The sequence below is a fragment of the Takifugu flavidus genome, chromosome 19 (genome assembly GCF_003711565.1).
Source record: "Takifugu flavidus isolate HTHZ2018 chromosome 19, ASM371156v2, whole genome shotgun sequence".
In the NCBI taxonomy this organism is placed as follows: domain Eukaryota; kingdom Metazoa; phylum Chordata; class Actinopteri; order Tetraodontiformes; family Tetraodontidae; genus Takifugu; species Takifugu flavidus.
In genome coordinates this window covers 1,293,876-1,313,994 of record NC_079538.1, presented here as the reverse complement: position 1 = coordinate 1,313,994, position 20,119 = coordinate 1,293,876, and the positions used below count along the sequence as shown (strand labels likewise).

Sequence of the window (20,119 nt, the reverse complement as noted above, 5' to 3'; positions counted from 1 at the left end):
GACAGAGCTCACGAGGAGTGAGAGTTCAACGCTAGGACGCCTGACACGGGGGCCAGTTCTGCTCACCTGCCGGGACCTCCAGTTCCACTCCCACCCAGGTCCCCTTGGCAAAATCGGCAGGTCCGACGTAGCGGACGGTGCCGCTCTTGTTGCCCCCCACGGTCACAAACTCTCCCTCCTTCAGCCAGTCCGGAAGGACGGCAGCGGCCGCGTCTCCTTCTTCGGAGTCCGAGATGATTTCCAGACTTTCCAGAGGCACGGCGAGGCTGTTGGTGGGGTCTACCTGCGGACCTGCGGACTCAGCCGTTCCAATGATCGGCTGGAAGGACTTGAGGTCTGAAGACTTGACTTTTTGGATCCTGAAGGGATTGGCCCCGGAGGGGTTGGGGTTGGAGGGCTCAGCGCTGGACTGGGCCCTGGACTTAGAAGCATTCGCAGGTGCTTCATCGTGGGCTGGAGGAGAAGTGGGAATGCAGTTGATGTTGGGAAGCTCGGAAGTTGGTTGTATTTCAGCCACATCCAGATCAACCTGCTCCCCTGATGAGGCAGGAGTCAGAATCAAGACCTGGGCATCCTCTGGAACCTGCAGGGTTGGATCTGGAGCGCCCTGGAAGGGTGTCTCCTCTCGTCTGGGTTGCGTCTGTGGGATGGCGTCGAGCGTTTCTGACTGGAGGGGGGGTTGTTCTGTCTCCTCTGGGGTGTGTAGACCTGGTCCCTGTATCTGAGGGCCCTTTTCTGGCAGTGCTTCTAATCGATCCCTCTGATCCTCCTGATCTAACGACTCTTGTTCCGCTCCAGCCAGGTTTGCTTCAGAGTCCGGCTTGTGTTCTGTCGCAGGTGGAGCTTCCTCTTGGCGGGGGTGTGAGTCTGGTCCGGATGGTACCGCGCCAGCTCCTTCATCCCAGACCAGCAGAGACTCCCGACCCGAAGGTTGAAGGTCGCTCACTGAACTCTCCTCTTCAGTATCCGGCAGCGCCTCAAAGCCGTCGCTTCTCCTGCCGGCCAGCGGCGGCAGGTCCCAGCTCAGCGTATAGACATCAGACAGGGTCACCGTGGAGATGCTGTTCGAGATGTATCCGCTTGACGTTTCACTAACGGGGCTGGAGGTGGAGTCTTCTGTCTCTCGGATGATTGGTGGTGGCAGTGGGACTCTGGGGCTCTCAGACTGGGAGCCAGGAGAAGCCTCTTCAGCAGGAACCTTTAAAGGAGAGCAAGGCCACCGAGGTTACAGTTACAGTCAGTGCCAACAAGCAGATATTCCTCAGATGCAAATCTTACTGGCTGCTGTCGTTGGCTGATTCCATCTTCAATACTTGCAGACTGCACCACGATGCGCAGCGCCACCTGTCGCAGGAAACAAGAGCCTCTCAACATCAGTGTCACGCTACGGCGTGTGACTCAGCGCTCGACGCTGTCACATGAGAGTTTTGGGTTTTTTATGATTGTTTGAAGAAGGTAATAAAAATCTGAGGATTTATAAAAGGATGATTCATTGAATGAGGACAAGAGTTCAACAGTGATTTTGGCAGAAGGTGACATTAAAAACAAGTAAGCTGACATTTATCAGGCGGGTTTGACTTGTTCTTCAAGAAGAAAAATGATTTTCACTTTAATAGCTATTAGGACTTCAGCGGGTGATTCATGGAGGGGTTCGATTTTTAAAATGGGACGAGAAGCTCACACGTGCACAAGGAAGAAGTAGAGATGTTTTACATCTACAATCTATACAGGAAACATCTGCAGTCAGAAACACAGGTGAACACTCCCCGGGAGGAAGGTTCCTGGATGCAGTAGTTGTTCAGATGGAATCAACGTCAATCTGTTGATAATGGCAGGAAGCCAGATGTTGGTTTGACCTCCCTAAACATCTGCAGCAGGCAAGAGGGTGTTGGGCACCGAGGGGGGACAAGATCCATCAGGGATTTCAAAAGGACCAAACGCTCTCCAACAGAAGATAGGGCTGATTAGCTGCCATCCCAGGCTCAAGGTGCTAATCAGAGCCTGAAACGTTGAGCAGCTTCAGGAACAAAAGAAACTCCTGGATGTCAATGTCAGATGATTGGACGTCAGTGGACGAGGCTGTGGAGGAGCAGGGCCTTCAGCTGCTCCCCTCACAGCTGCTTGCAGACTGTCAATCGGTCCAGACAAACCAGCAAAACAACCTCATCTGAACTTTTTTTTTTTTTTCCAGTTTCAGGTCTGTCGGTTCCACCAGTTGCTTTAGTTCAGTACCGCCAGAGGTGCTCCTCAACCATCTCAGGTGCTCCTAAACCATCTCAGGTGCTCCTCAGCCATCTCAGGTGCTCCTCAACCATCTCAGGTCCTCCTCAACCATCTCAGGTGCTCCTCAACCATCTCAGGTCCTCCTCAACCATCTCAGGTGCTCCTCAGCCATCTCAGGTGCTCCTCAACCATCTCAGGTCCTCCTCAACCATCTCAGGTCCTCCTAAACCATCTCAGGTGCTCCTCAACCATCTCAGGTGCTCCTCAACCATCTCAGGTGCTCCTCAACCATCTCAGGTGCTCCTCAACCATCTCAGGTGCTCCTCAACCATCTCAGGTGCTCCTAAACCATCTGAAGCACACTGCCATCAATTCTCTCGCCTCTATTTTTGCAAACCTTTGATAACTATTTATTGTAGCCACTGAGGCATTTCTCCACTTTATCGTTTCTGTTTCCGGCTACATAAGCTCTGTTTCCATGGCAACAGAAGAAATGGGATTAGCCTGTGTTGAGTGGAGGGTATATTTAGATGCCATAGTGACACAAACAAAATTGAAAGCCCTTTTAAAACAGTGAGGAGACCGCGAGCGCGAATCCAGACTCGCCGCACCTGCTCAGTGACGGCTGTCGGGCTGCTGCCGCCGCCGTCTTCCCTCCCGCCAGGAAGCAATGACTTGAGCAGCCTGGGGACGGCCTTCACTGTGGGTAGATAAGATGCAACGAAACCTGAAAGCACTGTCGATGATGCTGGAGGAAATGAGATGTTGCAGGAGGAGAGATGAAGGAAGCAGAGGAGGAGGGAAGGAAGCTTTTGAGATGGAGAAAAGGGAAACTTAGGTGTGAAACAAGTGTGTATAAGGTACCTGCATCGGGGCTCAGGCTCAGGCTCTGAGATATGGAGCTGGGCAGCATACGTGTGGATGGGGGAGGAACGGCAGACAGATTGTGGTGGCTCTCCCAGCCCTGAACACACGGTACAGACAGTCAGGCTAAAACAACCCTTCTGGAGCTTCTCTTTCCAATTTAATCACAAACGATACGCTGCATCAAAGAAGTCCCACATGCGTTAGCAATAAAGGAAAACTGGAGCTACATATGAAAAGTGAGAGAAGTGAGCGGATTAGGAGACACCTTGAAGCTCACCTTAAGGTCATTGAGGTTATGAGTAGAAAGGAGCTCCAAACTCCTGGTTGACAGCTGGGAAAAGGGTTAGTGGTGCAGGTTAACCGCAGGAAACAAGAACTGCGAGCACATTTCCTTTAGCTTGTTTAGATAAGTGCGAAGGAGCTGGTGCCACGGTATTCCCCCCCAACACACTAACAACAAAGTCAAGGAGAATCTCCTGAACGTTCTTACGCGGCTGATGTTTGGAGAACTCAGGCACCGCCTGGGAGCTTTCCCTTTCGCAGCCAGATGTTCCCTCACAGCCACCTCCTGTACGTTTGGAAACACAAGCTTTACTGTCGCGTGTAAAGGTGAATCAGACACTTCAGGTGCACCCTAAAATTTGCTGACTTGTCTGAGTCTGTCCATGGTGAGGATGTTCTCCACAGCCAGGACACTGCGTAAATATTTCTCGATGGCGGCTTCGCTGTCAGCCGATTGGTCATCCTCGGTGCTGGCGGCGGCCAGTCTGGCCAACATCTCCCGGTCCTCTGGGCCATGGATGTCCTGTGGTGGCGGCAAGACGCAACATTCACTGCAGCGCTGCGTTAAAAACACCCTTTTTTTATGCGCTTTTGCTTCAGTTTCTTTGAGCACGCGTGAAGCCGACGCGTGACAGTTATGGTACTCACGCCTGGAACGTTGGAAACGATCTCAAAGGTGACGCCACAGCCGGGGATGTTGCTGCGGTGAGACATCCTCTTCAGGAGGCTCTGGGCGAAACCCTGACGCACCACAATCAGGTGGGGTCAGAAATCGGGGCGCGAACCCTTCCCCTTCCCATCATGCCTCGGGGCCACTGACCTGTCTCCCTGTGATGCTGACGCAGATGCGCTTCCTCAGGACAAGCTGCATGTGGGCGGGGTGGCTCAGCTGAACCACTGCTTTGACTGTCAGGTACACCCTCTGGTCAGCCGCCGTCACTCGGCTCAGCTGGGGACACTCGTGGACCGTTGAGTCCCACGAAGCCTCCACCTTCACCTAAACACGTGAAAACATGGCACATGATGAAGACAACAACCAGCACCCACACACATCAGGCTTTCATCCTCCACTTTACCTCTGATTCGTGGTATTTAACAATATGAAGGTCAAAGAATTCGTCATCATCCTCCCCACTGAGTAATGAGTCTAAACCTCCTGCCAGAGGGGCTGAAATGCTAGACTGGAAATCATCAGCTGGATGAGGAAATGTAAGGTCAATTACAATGATTGGGGAATAAAATTAGATTGTTGCAGCAAAAACAAGTACCGCTGAGATCCAGGAAGAGGACAGGCACATGGGTCTCCATGCCAGGAACAGGAACCCTGGAGAGAAACAGAACCGTCAGCCAGCTCATCCCAGCTCATCCTAACATGAAGGTAACAGCTGTAAAGGAGCGCATCCCAGCGGTGATGCCATGCACGTGCAACAGTCCTCGGCGCCATGAAACAGAGAACAAAAGCTGCTGAGGTAGATTTAGGTTTGATTTCCTCAGCGGGAAGGTTTGAGCACAAAATCTCCTGAAACATCTGCTAAAAAACGGAAAGGCAAAAGTAAAAAGTCCTTGATACAGGTGGGCTTGTTTTCTGAAAAGAGAGCAAAGATCATCTAAAAAACCAAACACACACACACACCTCTCCACTGGAGCTCCTGGGATGCCGCTGCCAGCTGATGGCACCAGGACAGCGTTGCGTTCTTCAGTGAGTGTCAGGCGACACTCCAGCAGCTGGGACTCTCTTTCAACATCATCCTCAGATTTATCTACAGACACACAGAGGTCAAAGTTCATATTTTAAAAGCTGGTCTGGCTGCCCCTGCAGGTACCGCTACAGGACAAAATATCAGATCATGGACGTTTGCTGGAGTTGAATTTTGCATTTTTATCATTATTCCATGTGAAATCTGATGGAAAACTGACCTCGTGGCTGCTGTTACGGCTACATTTCAAATGTTGACTTAAACATTGTTCACTGTCATATCAATGGTGATAAACTCACTCACATAAACTCATTTCATTTACTCATCAAAAAATAAAATCTTTTGTTGCTGAAATACACTGTGAGGAGATGCTCAGTTGGTATAAAGATGGCGACGAATCAGCACCGCTGTCAGTCAGCCCCGCAGCGATGCGGAGGCGAGTGTTTTACCGTCTACCTGCTTTGGAGACGATCTTCTGTAGTTGCTGGTCCAGATACTCTTGCCTCTGAGTCAAACTGTCCAACCAGTGAGCCTTCATCCGCTCCAAGTCCAACTCCTACACACACACGATAAACGCTGAAAGCTCCAACCATATTCGAGCATTTCAAAATCCCTTAAGTGGAAACATCTGCTTACTTGGTAGCTGTCCACGTCTTCTTCAGTCTGAAGGTTGAAATTGAGAAAGAGGTTTTAAAAACAACAATAAAAAGCTCCTATTTGAAACAAGGCTTTACTGATATTAACTCGTGGGTGTGTGTGCGTGTGTGTGTGCATGGATGTGTTGTCCCGATCTACCACTCACCCACTGTGATCCGCCTTTGGATGGACGGGTCTGTCCAACTTTGACATCTCCGATGGACACAGAGAGGACAGAGGCAGCAATGAGGGGCATGGTGCCCGAATCTGGCACCGAGCGAATCTCCACTTGGACTCGACGGGACTGACCCTGCGACGTACAACGATTACCTAAACGATCAGGTTCCTACCTAAGGCCCGAATGAGGCGCCGCCATACCTGTCGCAGCTGGAAGACCCCTCCTGTGCGCACATCTTTGGCGGGAAGCACCTCCACAGCCGTGAACTCGCCCGCCTCATTCAGCTCCCTCAGCTGCACCCACATCTCCAGCCTGCGGGTAACCTCGCTCCACCTGTGGGGGCACACCAGACCAGAGCTCACAACACCCGATCCATCGCCCCTCTCCTCTTTAAACATGATCACAAGGTTATCTATATTCCAGTGCCAACAACCAAACATGTAAAATCCCTATTTACTTTATGGTAACGGTTGTGGTAGGAAAAAATATCCTAAATATCTTTTATTGCCGTCAAACGGAGTATTAAGGAAACGTTACTGTCCTATACAAAGGACCAAAGAGGACAAATGTCCAGGTTAGTCATTTACTGCGTCTGTGTCACTGCACCGTTCTCTGAGGGAGCGAGTTTTGGCTTGAATCACTCCAAGGTCCCACAGGGCAAGGTTCCTGCGAGGGTTAGCCTGCTTATGGCCGTACACCTCAATGGCCACCGCCCCCTCGGACAAGAACTCCACAAACTCCTCTGACACCGGTACAGAGAATTCCTGACAAGGAAAGAGAGGAAGTTGTTGCATCGTTTCCAGTATGGACTGATCTGGATACAACGGCGTGAAAGGTTAACACACCTGAGCACTGTCAAAGACCACCGTACACTGAGGGTCCCTGGAGGAGGAGGAGGAGGAGCTGCATGCTGCCATCTCCGGAGCGATAAACACAGGCTCCTCCTGGCCCCAGAAGTGGTACTGACAGAAAACAAAGTTTGACAAATGGCGAGGGAGACCTGTGGCCTGCAGGATCTTCACCTGAGGAAGGCAAGAGAGGAGTAAACCAGGATGAGGTGGTGTCTCCGTGGTGTCTGCTGGAATCAAAGCAAGGTCCTGCTTCTGTTTATGTGCCAACCATTTGTACGAAGACGTTACCAATTTGATTCAGATTATTGTGTTTTTATTAAAAAAAAGGATGGAAAGGCAGCAGAGAATTAATAACCGGAACATCTGCTCCAACATTGACCCGCTAGAGCTCCTAAATGACCAGAACACTCGTTTGTCTCTGAGGAACCGCCAAAGATGTTCTCACCACACAGTCCAGTCTGCGCTCCTGCTGATCTCCCTCCATGACGCTCGGCCGAGAGGCCGCCTGCTTGGCACCGTCCGCCTCAGAGATCTCAGTGCCATGCCAAACCTCCACCTGCAGCCGCCCGGCCACCTGATGGGCAGACATCGGCACCACACAGGTCGACATAATCAGATTACCAGTGAAGCTGAGGGGAGGCCTGAACGCACATTCAGTAGGCTACTACCTCTCCCTTCTGGTTGATGATGGGCACTGCATACTGTAGCTTGACATCATAGAAGAGACAGGCCAAGAAAACATTGGCCACGCCGATCAGGCTGTGGTTCTCCTGCTCATCGAAGAACGGATCGGCTCGCTTGAAATAGGAGCGCATCACCTGCAGTCAGATGGAGTAAGGTGTGTCCGGTCCAGCAGAACATCTTAAACTTATTTTACACTGAACTAAACACTGAGGAGACAATAATCTTAACATTCTTATTGTTTTATTACATTTTATACGGTTGAAGGAGCAGGTGAGCGCACAGCTTTGGGTCTGGCAGACTGAAGCAAGTCCAGCAGGGAAGCCCAGACTATCTTCTCTACAGTTACCTCCTCCAGAAACATTCCAGGGCTACTTGGGAGGTGCAAGTATGCCCTGAGAGGATCCTGCTTGTTGGGTGTGGTGGTCCACAAGGCCTTACCAGATGCCTGAAGGAGCTCAGTTGGCTCCTCTCCACTCTGCTGCTCCTACTCCCCAGCTCCATCCTACTCTAAGCCCATTAAAGTGTTTCAGCCGAGTTTGTTGTGTCTTCTCATCTCGATTAAACGGATCCTCAAAGTATCCATATATAATAATAATTCAGACACATCTTCAAGCACCGCTTTTAGATACCTTTGAAAGGATCGATGTAAACGGTAGAAATTGGCCCGACCAAACATCTCCAAATGATGAAAGTGAGGAACCAGAGAGGTTCAGAATGTTGCTAAATTGCTATAATGCTACAATGAGTGCAACATTCTGCTGTGCTCACTCACAGGGTTGTCTTCATCAAAGTCCTTCCACTCTTGGTAAAGCTCCCTCATGTCCACCAGCCTGTTCTCCATCTTTTCCAGGGCCCAGATCTGCTTCCCTTTACCTTTACGGCGGACCTGGATGGCCGGCTCACTCAAAACAACATCTCGCTGTAAAGAGGAGGGAGACAGAGAGAGAGAAATGCTCAAAGCTACTCTTCTTCCCAACTCCTATTTTGAGCAGTATCCACTGCCACAGAATCAAATCCTTCCTCTTTCTTACGTCAGTAGCCACACCCACCTTCCTGTTGGCGTCCAGGTTAGCAGCAGGTATCTGCAGAGTAACCAGGTACTCGGTCTTCTTGTTAAGCTCCTCCGCGAAGAAGCCCGCCTCCTGTGCCAACAGGTTTGCCCGAACAATTTGCTCCTTCAGCCGACGCAGACTACGCGTCATCATCGCTTCTCTAAACCACGATTGGGCAAGTAAACAGAGACTTCATCAGTTTCATTGGTGTTAAAACAAGTGATACTAAACACAGACGGAGTCACGGCTGCAGAAAGTGAAACCTGCGGCAGAACCAGGAATGAGCTGCTTGAGCTTTACATCAATATCTAGTCTGATTCCTACAGCAGCTAGATGACTGTGACAGCGCTGCTCACCTGTCCTCGCTCCAGCGCCGAACCCGCTTGTGGGAGCTGGGAGATGCTGCGGCATTTGTGGTGCTGCTCAGCAGGCCTGTGGGGTCCAGGAGGTGGGAGGAGGTTTCAGGACTGAGCTGCTTACGGAGCTGCTGCAGCTCCTGCTCGTACATCTCTCTCTGTCGCTCCAGAGCGCAGTGCTTCTCCTCCCTATACTGCCTCTCCAGGGTCTTCAGCACAGACTGAAGGGGATCTGAGGTGGAGGAAAGAGAGGGGTTCTGCTCAAACATTCTCTATGGGAAATGTGAAATTACTGGCTGCAACTGCCCCCGACTGCACTGTCAAAGGTGACGTAGTGGGGTGAGAAGGCGAGTTTACAGACCTCCGCTCCCATGATGGGTATTTTTAGATGTAAGAAGGTTTATCAATCATGCTCTCTGGCAAAGTGGGAACAGAATCAGTAAAAACAAAAGGGCCATATGTAGGAAATCAACTGATACTTGAAGGTCTCATTTCTTTTCTTTCCTTTACTTCCCTTTCGCCATTTCGACCCTTGTCTCACCGTTGTTGCGCATTCCTTTCATCATGACCTCAGCCTGGGCAAACTCGTAGCCGAAGCTCAGCTCGCTCGAAATGTCGCTTGACGCGTCAAAGTCCACCTCAAGCCGATCTGTACTCAAGCACGTCTTCAGCGCAGCGCAGCCCTCCTTGTCCTCGCCTCCAGCACGGACCATATCCTTGGGTAGGCTGATTCTGTGAGTCGACCGGTTGGAGGCGGATGTGGCACAAACAGTGTTGAGTGAGGAGTTTGTCAGATACTACAATCATTAGCAAGTATCCACAAAGTTTGGCAACGACAGACCTAAAAAAGTGGTTGTTTCCCCACAAGATTCGGTCACCGTGATGAAGCTGGACTGGACTGGTGACGGCGGTACCATTGACGTATGTTCTACGGGATGAATAGCAGAACCAGAGTCAAATTCAACCCCAGGGTTGGAGATCCTTTAGGACTTCTTTTTTTTTCTTTCCATTAATTAATGCAACAGCAAGAGAAGCAGCAACAGACAGAAGAAAACGTATGACAGCTACTTTGTCAGGAACCCATTGAGAGCCGTAGTACCATCCCTGACTGATCGCACACACCGGGCATTGTGCAGAGGAGTGAGCATCACGCCGGTGCTCTGTGTGACGTCGATGATGCAGTGCTCAGCCTGAATGGCCATCCCACACAGCTGGATGTCCTGTGAATTAGCCGAGCCCACGCGTGTGTGCTCCTGCGCAGAAGAGAAGAGGTGGAGCTGCTGCAGAACGCCGAGCCTCAACCTGCGACGACAGCACCATATCTGTGCAGTACCTTTAGGTAGTAGACGAGCAGCTCGTTGAGGGCTGGGTCAGCGTTTAGATTAACCAGGAAGCACTTGTCATCCACCACTCGGATTCCGGATGATTGAAGGGAAATTCCGAGACTCTCCAGCTGCCTCTGGCGCTCCTACAGGAGACAGACGGAAGGACACTTCCTGGTCCATTACAGTGAAGATGTGTAAAGCCGTGACAACCACGTTACGTATAAACTACATCTGCCTGACCAAGATATCGATTTGATATGTGTCCTTTCAAAATAAAAGCATAAAATGTTTCACCATATCTATTTGATTTAGAGGAATTTGACATATCCATTCATTGATTGGGTGTTGCTGGAGATGAAGGAGGGAACTGACGTGACAGCAGAGGGAGAACATGTAAACCAAGCATTAAAAGGATCTGAAAGGAAGATAATCTAACCTGTGCAACAGCCTCCGTCTTTCTGAGCTTCTCCTCCCAGGTAACCGTCATTTCTTGGATCAGTTTTTCTGACTCCTCCAGTTGGTCCTTCAACTCCGGCGCCTTCATAGACTGACAGCCACAAAACATTTCATCACACACACACATCAAGGCGATGAAAAGCCCCGCCTTCCCTCCACGTGCACAGGCCTGGCCTCACCTCGGCCTCTGTGAGCTGCTCTCTCAGCTTCTCCACCTCCTCTCTGAGCTCTCGGATGATTCTGGCATTGGGGTCTTCGTTGACCACGGCATGGTTGATGATGCTCTTTGCCCGATCTGCGTATCGGAGGGTCGACAGAGTCTCGTCGTAGTTGTCTGCGGCGGGGCTGATGGTTGCGACCATGGCTGTCCGGCTGTTCCCTCCGAGGCTGTCCTGTGGGTGGAAATAAGGTGGCAGGATGTAAAAACCATTTTTTTAAAACTTCTTTTCATCATAATATAATGCTACATGTTGCTATATTGAACCATGAATTGTAAAGACAAAAGTATCAGGGGAACACCTCCCACAAAAGAAGGGTCAGAGTTAATGAGACCCATGAAACTAATGAAAAGCTCCACTATTTTAATGTTTGATTAATTCATCAAATGGTTGCTGCTGCTCTTTTGTTGCAACACCGGGGGGTGGCGATGAGCCCCTCGGACAAAAAGAGCCAGCTGTCCCGAAGATTTTCAGCAGAATAGACAGAGGCAAAACTTTTGGCAAGCTGAGCGAAGGAAAACAGAATAAGTAGATTTCAGGCAGCCGTGGACTTTTAGAAAGCTTATTTGTAGAATATGAGATCCTTCTCGCTCCTGTTCTGTAGAGCAGAAAGGACGGTCCTGTTCTGCAGAGGGAAACTGCATGAACAATGTTGGCTTTTGTCCTTCGTGCACCTTGAGCAGCCAGGTGAGGACGGAGTCTCTGTAGGGCACAAACTTGTTCTTGTTCTTCCCCGCTCCCTGCTCAGCTAAAGCTGAGATGACCAGACCCAGAGTGCTCAGAGACCTGAAGGAGACAGAGAGAAGCAGAGAGGGGCAGAGAATTATGAGAAAAGAACATATCAAAACTAATTCCACTAGAGAAGAAACATCAAGGCGATGTCAGTTGGAATCGGATGCACCCAGTCAACCTCAGGGTGTAATCAAGGCTCTACAATGTCGTGCACACTGCGCTTCTGATAAATGCAGATGGATGAGGTTTTAAAAAATTAAAAAACAGTGTTAAGTGAAGGATTTTCAGGATCTAAGCAGAGGTGAGTGTGGTGAGTTGTCAGTGAAAGGTTAGGAGCAAAAGACTTGACTCACTTGTTGATGTTACTCCCTTCCTTCAGCCTTTCGCCCGCTGCTCCCGTCTTTGCCGCCCGCTCACTGCCAGCCAGATCCACCAGACTCAGCTTGCTCACCTTCTCTCCAGATGTCTGGATTGGACACATGGATACATTAAGACTCACTCCCTCCATGATCCAGACAGCATCAGTAACACACAGTGGCTATTAAGAATCATCTGAGCTACAGATGAGTAATGTGTACATCTGATGCTCTGTGTGTGTGTGTGTGTGTGTGTATCTTACCCCTGACTGCAGGTCCATGAGTGTGTGTGTGAGGATGATGTTGAACACAGCGTGGGACCTGCTGCTCTCTTCATTCATGTTGGTGGCAGCCACGGTGCGGGATTTATTCCCCTCTGACATCAGAGACTTGATATCCTGTCAAAAATGCAGATTAAAACTTTGTTTTCAACATAGTGGCAGCAAAAATTGGAGAAATTGCTCCCCCCCCACCAAACCTTGTAGCTGGCAACGGCCAGATGAGAGAGGCCGTCAACATATGGCCCAAAAACATTGTGCTCTCTCACTCTCAGCGCATGTCGACTTCTACGGAGAGAAGGAGAAAATAATGAGTCCCCTCGTGTTCAGATCAGACATGGATAATAAATACTGAATAAGGATTGAGTAAATGTTTAAAGGTGTGTACATTAATGCATGTGTGCCACGACGCATCGCTATGACTCTGAAAACAATAAATGTGCGCTTGCTTTTAATGCATGCTGGATTTGCTGGATTTGAATAAACAAGAGAGACTCAATGATGCTCACATTAACTTCTCCTTTATCATATTCCAATAAATACTAGAAACACATCAAGTGCAGGAGTTTTTTTAACCTGTTGGCTGCGACTCTTAAATGATTTTGTTCCCAGATAAAATGGGGATATTTTTGCTTCCCAGAATGTTTCCTTACCCTTTGGGGTCGAGTAGGTCTCGGACCTTCTCGTTGTAAATCTCCATGTAGGAGACCTCTACAGTGAAGCTCTCTCCTTCCTGGGCTTCCTGCAGAATCCTGCTAAACAGGGAGCTGCAGAGCCGAGGGATCAGCCCTGGCTGCTCTTCTGAGCCCATCATAGTGTAAGACTTGCCAGAGCCTGGAGACAGAGGTTCAGGGTTCAAAGGAATCCAAAAAAGGGAGGAATGTGGAGATCATTCCCCTGTGAAGACATTTTCCTTAACAGATGTTAAGGTAAGCAAATCTTAAAATTGGTCAAACATGGACTTGAACAGCCAGGCTGACAGCACAGTGCAGCTTCAAAGTTTTTCTGATGGGAAGAATAGAGGAACTGGGATACAACAAAGGGGTTTTAGCCCTGCCTCTTATGACAATCATCCCTAAAGTTAACGCTAGGCCAAAACCTTATCTGCTGATCGCCACAATACATAAACACTCCCATTAATCAGCTTAATTAAAATTTCTTCCTGGAGTGCTGACCTGGGTACTTTACTGTATTAAAATGCCAGTCTACTCAAGACTTCATTACAATCTGCTTAGTCTTAGATATTAATTAAAAACCTTCATATCAAAACTCAGCCTTGCCATTTCCACCACCCAACTGCAGGGGGAAGACTTCTGACAACAAAGACTTCTGGAACGAAGATTAAACGCTACAGAATTTACAGTCACGCATTCAAACACATCTGACAGACTGGTTTTTACAGGCCGCTTCCCTGGGTTTTAAATGAAGTTCACGAAAGAGATTTAAAACTTTAATCTTGACCTGATTTATTAATTCCTTCACTACGGTACTTTAGCTGTTGCTCCAGGACCTAACCCGTTCTTGTTGAAGAAAAACCACTCAACCTACTCCTACCTATTGATTTTGAAGGACCAGGACCATGTAGTCACACCTGGATGTTGCACAATGTTGATGGGGGTTAAAGACATTTCACCTCTTAACCTATTCATTGCACTTTCTTCAATCTGATCACAGAACTTTTGTTGCCTGTACATGTGATACACAGGAACAGGGCTGAGTCTGCCTTCATACTGGCACCTGTTGAAAGACCAGCCGGTAAATACTGGACACTTCAAATAGCCACGGAGGCTCTTTGATCCAGTTTATGGCAGTTGGAGCATGTTACCGTATAACCTGCCAAAAATGATCTCTCCGCCCTGAGTGGTGCCTGCTGAACTGCTGGATATAGAAAAATACCAAACTAATGCGATTCCTCTTCTTTCCATGTGTGTTCTTATTAAAAGGATGAACATTGTTGCACAAGAATAGCTATTAAACAGCTTAATGGTGAGTAACCTATGGAATGTGTTTGGGTCCAGCAGCAAAAGCTGTGGTTATATATGGTCTCACCTGTCTGTCCATAAGCAAAGATGCAAGCATTGTAGCCCATGAAGGCGTTATCCAGCAGACTCTCACCAAGGCACTGGAACACGACATCCTGACCTGCTCACAGACCAGAGGACACACTTTAATGTGCTGCAGCAGACACACAAAGGCACGGCACATAAATGACAGGCTGGTTAACCATCTACACATATCCCAGTCTTCTACTTGAGCAGTTCAGAGCCTCATAAAAGCATGTCAAGGGTTAGCAGGTTAATGATACTGTAGGAACTCAGCAATGGTACCAACCTGCAAACTTGTCTGTTTGACATTCATCCATTGACCAGAAGCAGTAGTCATATGCAAATACCTGAAGAGAATTCACATGATTGGCCTATTTAGACAACTTCAATGTGGGTATTAGTCATAAAAGAACGAAACAATGAGTGGTGATTAAAAACAAAGTGAAGATAAGGTGCAACTTTCACTTTCCTTTATTTGACATAAAGACTCACCTTTGGCTGACTCCTGGCAGAGAGAGAGAGAGAGAGAGAGAGAAAACATCAATCAGTGATAAAATACATATCGATAAACATGTCTGGGCTAGATGCTCTAGATTCTGACGGAACCTTTAAATGTGCATCACTTAAAAAAAGCATGTTTAACATTCAGGTAGGTCTATTTTTACCCCCGCTCATATAATATGTTTTAGAAGTGATGAAATCCTGTTTCTCTCCTCTGCTCTAAGCTAAAGCAGCCCTGAAGGTTCTGCTCTCTGCCAAGATGTAATATTTTACAGCTCATGTTACAAAAATGTGTCCAACTTTGTCTGGTGGCTACAGTTTAGCATGCTAATTTAAGTAGCACTCTTATCTCCTATGATTATATCATATATTATATATTTCAGTGTTCCAGTAAGACCAATCTGCTGTATTTGCACTCTTTTACAGGGAGAACCTCGGATGTGAGTAATCATGAAGATGTGCCTGTAAAACAAATAGAATTAATGGGTAGAAGATAATTGAGATCGCAGCTTGTGTCCGATATACTCTGTAAAGGAATTCGCATCCAAAAAGGTGGGAAGAGTTTAGAATGTATGCTGGTCACATGACTGGTGAAGAAAAAAGTTATCATCCTTGGGGTTTGGCGACGACAGCTGGAAACTTCCCACAGAAGGACTTTAAAAGCAAACTGAGGTGAACGTCATCATGCTCTCAGCCAGCCTGGGTCCCGTTGGACCCGCTGGTTCCAGAACATCCTGCAGGCCATGGCCTTTCCAGGTCCTAATCAGAGGTTGGATGTTTTCGTTCTGGTCATTAACAGAAAAAGGTCTAAAAAGATGTAAATCTATACCTAAGCTTCATCTGAACCTACGATGTTAAATAGTGACCCTCAGACAACAATGAAATATAACAAATTGGCTTCAGAGTAACTGAATAGTTTATTAGCTGCTGGTCCCAGAGGAGGAATCAGTATTTCCTGAGAAAAAGACTCAGAGGCGTCAGTGTTGTGAACTGACAGGAAGGTGCTCACCGAGTGGTGTGTGACAGCAAAAATGAGGCGTTTGACCTCGATGCACATGAAGCTGGGGACTGTGGCAGCAGAAAGAATGTCAATGTTCACGCATTTCTGGGATGCAGTCATCACATTTAGGGTCTTTGCAGTGCAGCTACGAGCAGGAATCAAGATTCAAGCTGTTCTATGGTGCTTGTAGTTGAGGAATGAAAGGATGTCGATGGGCTTCCTCTGGTGCTCTATTGCTTATTCCAGAACCTGTTTCCTGACCATTTCAGTTTCAGGAGATAGCAACACTGCGGAGCCACATGTGTCTGCTGGTATCTTGGTTTTAGCAACATTATAACATTGTTGTGAATACCTCTTTCTAGCATATCTCTCAAATGTTACTTCCAGATACAGAAATAAAGACAACTACTGTTTTCCTATGTAGAGCACAAATACAGGCACCCAGGCTTCCTACAAAAATGGGTCAAAATCCATCAGAATTCTGTGTGCGGCTCATTTAAAAAGAAGGAAAAGGTTATGAATGTAGTCATGTCCACACACACGTATGCACACACATACACACACACAGGACTGTGGAACAAACAAGGCCCCTATGTCAGACTGGGCTGCTGCAAGAGGGAGCAACATTAAGTCTTGTCCACTGCTGGAGTGGTGAGGACATTCCTGAGATAACTGGCAGAGCCCAGCAGCTCCAAGGAGTCACTAAAGGAGAGGCAGTGGTCAACAAGACACACAGGCTCAGTAGTTTTGTCCCAAAGACTAAGAGTCAAATCTGTGATCCTGCATGGGTGGAAACAGGTTTCCAGCTACATTGTGTCAGTCATGTTGTTCTGTGCTGAAAGGTTCCTACACTTTAGAGCTGCCAGGAATCATATTTACAACCACAAATCACACATTTTTCATAACCTTTAAAAAACATCTGGCACCCATATGAATGAATGGCAGGACAGGTGTTACAGGCATATTGTTGGGCTCCCTCCAGAAGCACCCTGAGGGGTTGACAGCCTGCTGCTGCACGCTTAGCTGCATCAATACTGCATAAATATCACCTCTCGGGCTACGTGCATGAAGCAGGAGCAGAAGGCGTCGGGAAAGAGCTGATTAAATAGGAGCTAGTCTACGGGGCTCACAATAGAGTGTTGATTTGTACAGACACAGAAGATTTCTGGGTCAAATTGCTCCGCTGAAGTTTACTTTACTGCAGCGCTTCTTGAAGGCAGCTTGTCAAACCTGTTCAAGCTGAGCCTAAAGGGAAGAATATAGCTGCTGAAGCGTGTTGGGACAGAAGAGACACAGGTGGCGGTAGAGGTGAGCCAGGACGCACGCGAGCATTTGCAAATATGAGGCTCAGCCCTGCTGGAGAGAGCCAGTCGCCCTGTAGCGCCAGCACGTCGGTGCCTTGACGATTACTGACGAAGGAAGACATCCTCCAAGGACCGCGTCCCCCTCCAGGGACAGTGGACTCCTCTCTTCACAAGGAGGCCTCATTGGAAACAACACAAGTAAGCCAACAGACAAACCTCTGGGCTGGAGGTGTGCACCAACTGCAACCCCCTCGGTCTGATTTTTATCTGTCACCCTTTGTTCCAATTCCTGACATGACTACCTGAGCAGGACTGAGCTGGAATGGACCCGCCCTTTGTAAAGACAGGAACAGTCCAGGACAGACACAGAGGGAGGAGGAGAAATGGAAACAGTTGAGGAGAACAGATACAGAAAGCATTCTAAGGACTTTTCAGGGATCGCTTATGGCACTTTGTATTAAACATGATCTCCTTTGTGATTACTAAAAGAAAATATACTTGTTGTGATGTGTGAACAAAGTTCCAAGTCAGGACTCCAAGTGCCCATTCTCAATCTAAATTAAGTGCAGCCCAGCACAACTCAAGACAATTAAACCAGAAATGGAACAAGCCCAGCTACTTTGCAACTCTTTGCAACGGCACCGCCATCACGGCATCATAATCCACCATCTCAGCCAACAACTTTGTCCGCCTCCGTTCAAGCAGTGAACATTTTCCAGGTCGCCTCAAGAACCTGGAAAATCAAATGTGGGAAGGCAACAAATGCTCCAGCTAGCTTCCAGGTTGCTCTCCAATGTTCATGACTGTGTTTTCTGGTGCAGTTCACGATGGCATCCAAAGAGACACAACAGAAGGAATGACTCCAGGTCTATTGGCTTTGGGAACAGATTAAATTGCCCTTTAGTGGGTTTACCCATATTCAAACACACTCCTGTTGTTGTGGAAAACCTGCAGCAAACCAGAACCTCTATGTGAAGCCCCCTCACACAGAAGACCATATGATGATGGTGACCAGATAAACTAGCTCAGGGTTTAAAAGGTAGCTTTAAAATCAGAGATTACATCATAAAAGAGGAATAAAGGACAGTTGAGCAGCTCACCGAGGGTCTCCTTTGTTCATACTGGCAGTCGGTGGATACAGAATGGTCTGGTTCTCCTCCATCTCCACCACACATTTGGTCTTCATGTCTTTTTCTAGATAAGATAAGAAACATGTTGATATGCAGTGAAAGAAAATGGACATAAATATATAACCCGGAAACAGATGATTGGTTCATTTGTATCAACATAGCTAATAGACCACGAATATATGAATGCATCATAATAGACATAGACTTTATTTAAACAACATAATAATGCACACGATATCCTGCTGAAATGGTTGTACTGTATACTCATACAACCATGCTGGTGCGGTGTGCGAGTGTGTGTGTGCGTGCGTGCGTGCGTGCGTGTGAGCCTCGTGACCACCACAACAGCTCAACACCATGAGGCAGGATATTGTTTTATGCATGCTGATTCATCCCTGACCTGCCTGAGCAAATATAACCAGGGAAGAGCTTCAAAAAGACACTTGAGAGTTCTCTGAATCCTCTTCCTCATTCCTATCTCCAGTGACGTCCTGCCAGAGCAGGAATTCTGCCCCGCGAGCCTCTAGAGTTGTCAGTATTTGTGAAGGTGACATGTTTAAAGCTTGATGTTAGCACACATGTCACAGCGAGCGCAGCACGTCATTCAGTTCCAGGACGTCCTTCACACATTTCACACCCTTTTTTCCCCAAACAGGGTTAAAATGGATGTTTTCAGAGTTTGACAATGAAAATAGAGGTTGCAAAATACTGAAGCCAAATTTAGTGTGATGGCAGCCAGCAATAGCTGGCCCGTTATTACTGCTGACTGTACCCCCACAAGATTCCAGGAGGTCTTCCCTTGGTATCATCAGCTTTCATGCAATTAAACACCTTTTATTCAAGAAAAAAATCAACCTTACCAAAACAACTAAAGCGGTATTTCATGTTTCAGAGGCAACAATTTGACAAATGAAACAAAACCAGGGAGATAATCACACTTTACAGTCCTAACTGGACAGAGAAACTGACAATCATTTTCAAATAAAAGCTATTAAACCCAATATTCCTTTAACACACAACCTGATCAATATTCTCAATCATCCAGGTCATAGTTATCATGATAACCTGATCAATACTTTAATTCCTTCACTTTGAATAAACACTAACGCAGTCACACTAAGACTGAACTAAAATACACAAATATGTCCCTAAAATAAAGATGTTGATGTGTACACTGGTGTTACCTCACACACACTCACTCACTCAGGCACGCACACACACGCACGCACGCCTCTGGACTCACCCCTCCTGTTCATTGGCCGAACACGAACCGCGACCTTCACATTGGACACGTTAAGACTGTTGTCATCCATCGTGACACCTGACATGTGACAAAAAAATCAAGTGTAAAACCAGATGTGCGCAGCTGTGCACGCGCATTCAAGCATCATTGGTGAATAACCTGATTATTCCAACTACACCTGAACACATCACTTTATTTTTACACGCTGCTCCGTTGCGTGAAGTACAAATCTCTAGACGTCGTAAGCCATTAATTCCACGTCGTTACAATGTTTCCCACAATTAAACACACCTACCATTAGCAGTTTGCTTAGTTGTCCTTGATATTTCTTGAAAAGGTTTAATTATATTCTTACCGGGTAAAGTAACCTTGTGAAACGCTGCGGTTGTTTCCTGTCCGGCGCCCACAGGCTCGTTAAGGAGCATTCAGCAGCTAGCCTGCGACGCTAACGAAAAATAATCAGTACAAACACAGAAGCCAGGTGTATTTATAATTCTGAAGTGGTACGTAATGTAGCACGCATTGCCATGGATCAGCACAGGTTCTGCTTTAGGGTTAAAAGACTCACGGCGGTACAGCTCGGTGCCTCGGCTCCTCCACCTGTTGCATTTCCTGAAACTCCCCACAGTGATCAGTCAAGCCATATCAGCTCGCAGCTAAGGGGATTTACTCAGAGCTTTAGTCGGCTTCCAAGTTCCCCAGTGG

At 47.7% G+C, this 20,119-nt stretch overlaps 1 protein-coding gene across 5 annotated transcripts in view; it reads right to left on the bottom strand.

Moving 5' to 3' along the window:
• LOC130515683 (kinesin-like protein KIF13B) overlaps positions 1-20,119 on the bottom strand; it is a 21,064-nt gene extending 945 nt beyond the window's left edge. Inside the window, exons 1-41 of one of the 5 annotated variants that reach the window (XM_057016083.1) lie at positions 19,983-20,119; positions 19,770-19,859; positions 19,415-19,492; positions 18,142-18,235; positions 14,729-14,741; positions 14,523-14,583; positions 14,241-14,333; positions 12,845-13,025; positions 12,392-12,479; positions 12,177-12,311; positions 11,911-12,023; positions 11,500-11,611; positions 10,787-10,999; positions 10,588-10,698; positions 10,160-10,294; positions 9,949-10,079; positions 9,668-9,754; positions 9,368-9,558; positions 8,827-9,058; positions 8,468-8,630; positions 8,191-8,337; positions 7,403-7,552; positions 7,180-7,308; positions 6,729-6,905; positions 6,490-6,647; positions 6,084-6,216; positions 5,872-6,015; positions 5,706-5,732; positions 5,526-5,625; positions 5,006-5,132; positions 4,641-4,696; positions 4,449-4,567; positions 4,193-4,369; positions 4,021-4,113; positions 3,740-3,895; positions 3,581-3,658; positions 3,368-3,421; positions 3,088-3,187; positions 2,835-2,971; positions 1,279-1,344; positions 67-1,198 (exon numbers count right to left, since the gene is read on the bottom strand). In XM_057016083.1, coding sequence (XP_056872063.1) covers positions 67-1,198; positions 1,279-1,344; positions 2,835-2,971; positions 3,088-3,187; positions 3,368-3,421; positions 3,581-3,658; positions 3,740-3,895; positions 4,021-4,113; positions 4,193-4,369; positions 4,449-4,567; positions 4,641-4,696; positions 5,006-5,132; positions 5,526-5,625; positions 5,706-5,732; positions 5,872-6,015; positions 6,084-6,216; positions 6,490-6,647; positions 6,729-6,905; positions 7,180-7,308; positions 7,403-7,552; positions 8,191-8,337; positions 8,468-8,630; positions 8,827-9,058; positions 9,368-9,558; positions 9,668-9,754; positions 9,949-10,079; positions 10,160-10,294; positions 10,588-10,698; positions 10,787-10,999; positions 11,500-11,611; positions 11,911-12,023; positions 12,177-12,311; positions 12,392-12,479; positions 12,845-13,025; positions 14,241-14,333; positions 14,523-14,583; positions 14,729-14,741; positions 18,142-18,235; positions 19,415-19,492; positions 19,770-19,839 — 5,761 coding nt within the window. In that variant the 5' untranslated portion in view covers positions 19,840-19,859; positions 19,983-20,119. The remainder of the gene's footprint in view (positions 1-66; positions 1,199-1,278; positions 1,345-2,834; positions 2,972-3,087; positions 3,188-3,367; positions 3,422-3,580; positions 3,659-3,739; positions 3,896-4,020; positions 4,114-4,192; positions 4,370-4,448; positions 4,568-4,640; positions 4,697-5,005; positions 5,133-5,525; positions 5,626-5,705; positions 5,733-5,871; positions 6,016-6,083; positions 6,217-6,489; positions 6,648-6,728; positions 6,906-7,179; positions 7,309-7,402; positions 7,553-8,190; positions 8,338-8,467; positions 8,631-8,826; positions 9,059-9,367; positions 9,559-9,667; positions 9,755-9,948; positions 10,080-10,159; positions 10,295-10,587; positions 10,699-10,786; positions 11,000-11,499; positions 11,612-11,910; positions 12,024-12,176; positions 12,312-12,391; positions 12,480-12,844; positions 13,026-14,240; positions 14,334-14,522; positions 14,584-14,728; positions 14,742-18,141; positions 18,236-19,414; positions 19,493-19,769; positions 19,860-19,982) is intronic. The other 4 variants (XM_057016085.1, XM_057016084.1, XM_057016086.1 and 1 more) reach the window with 4 other exon arrangements.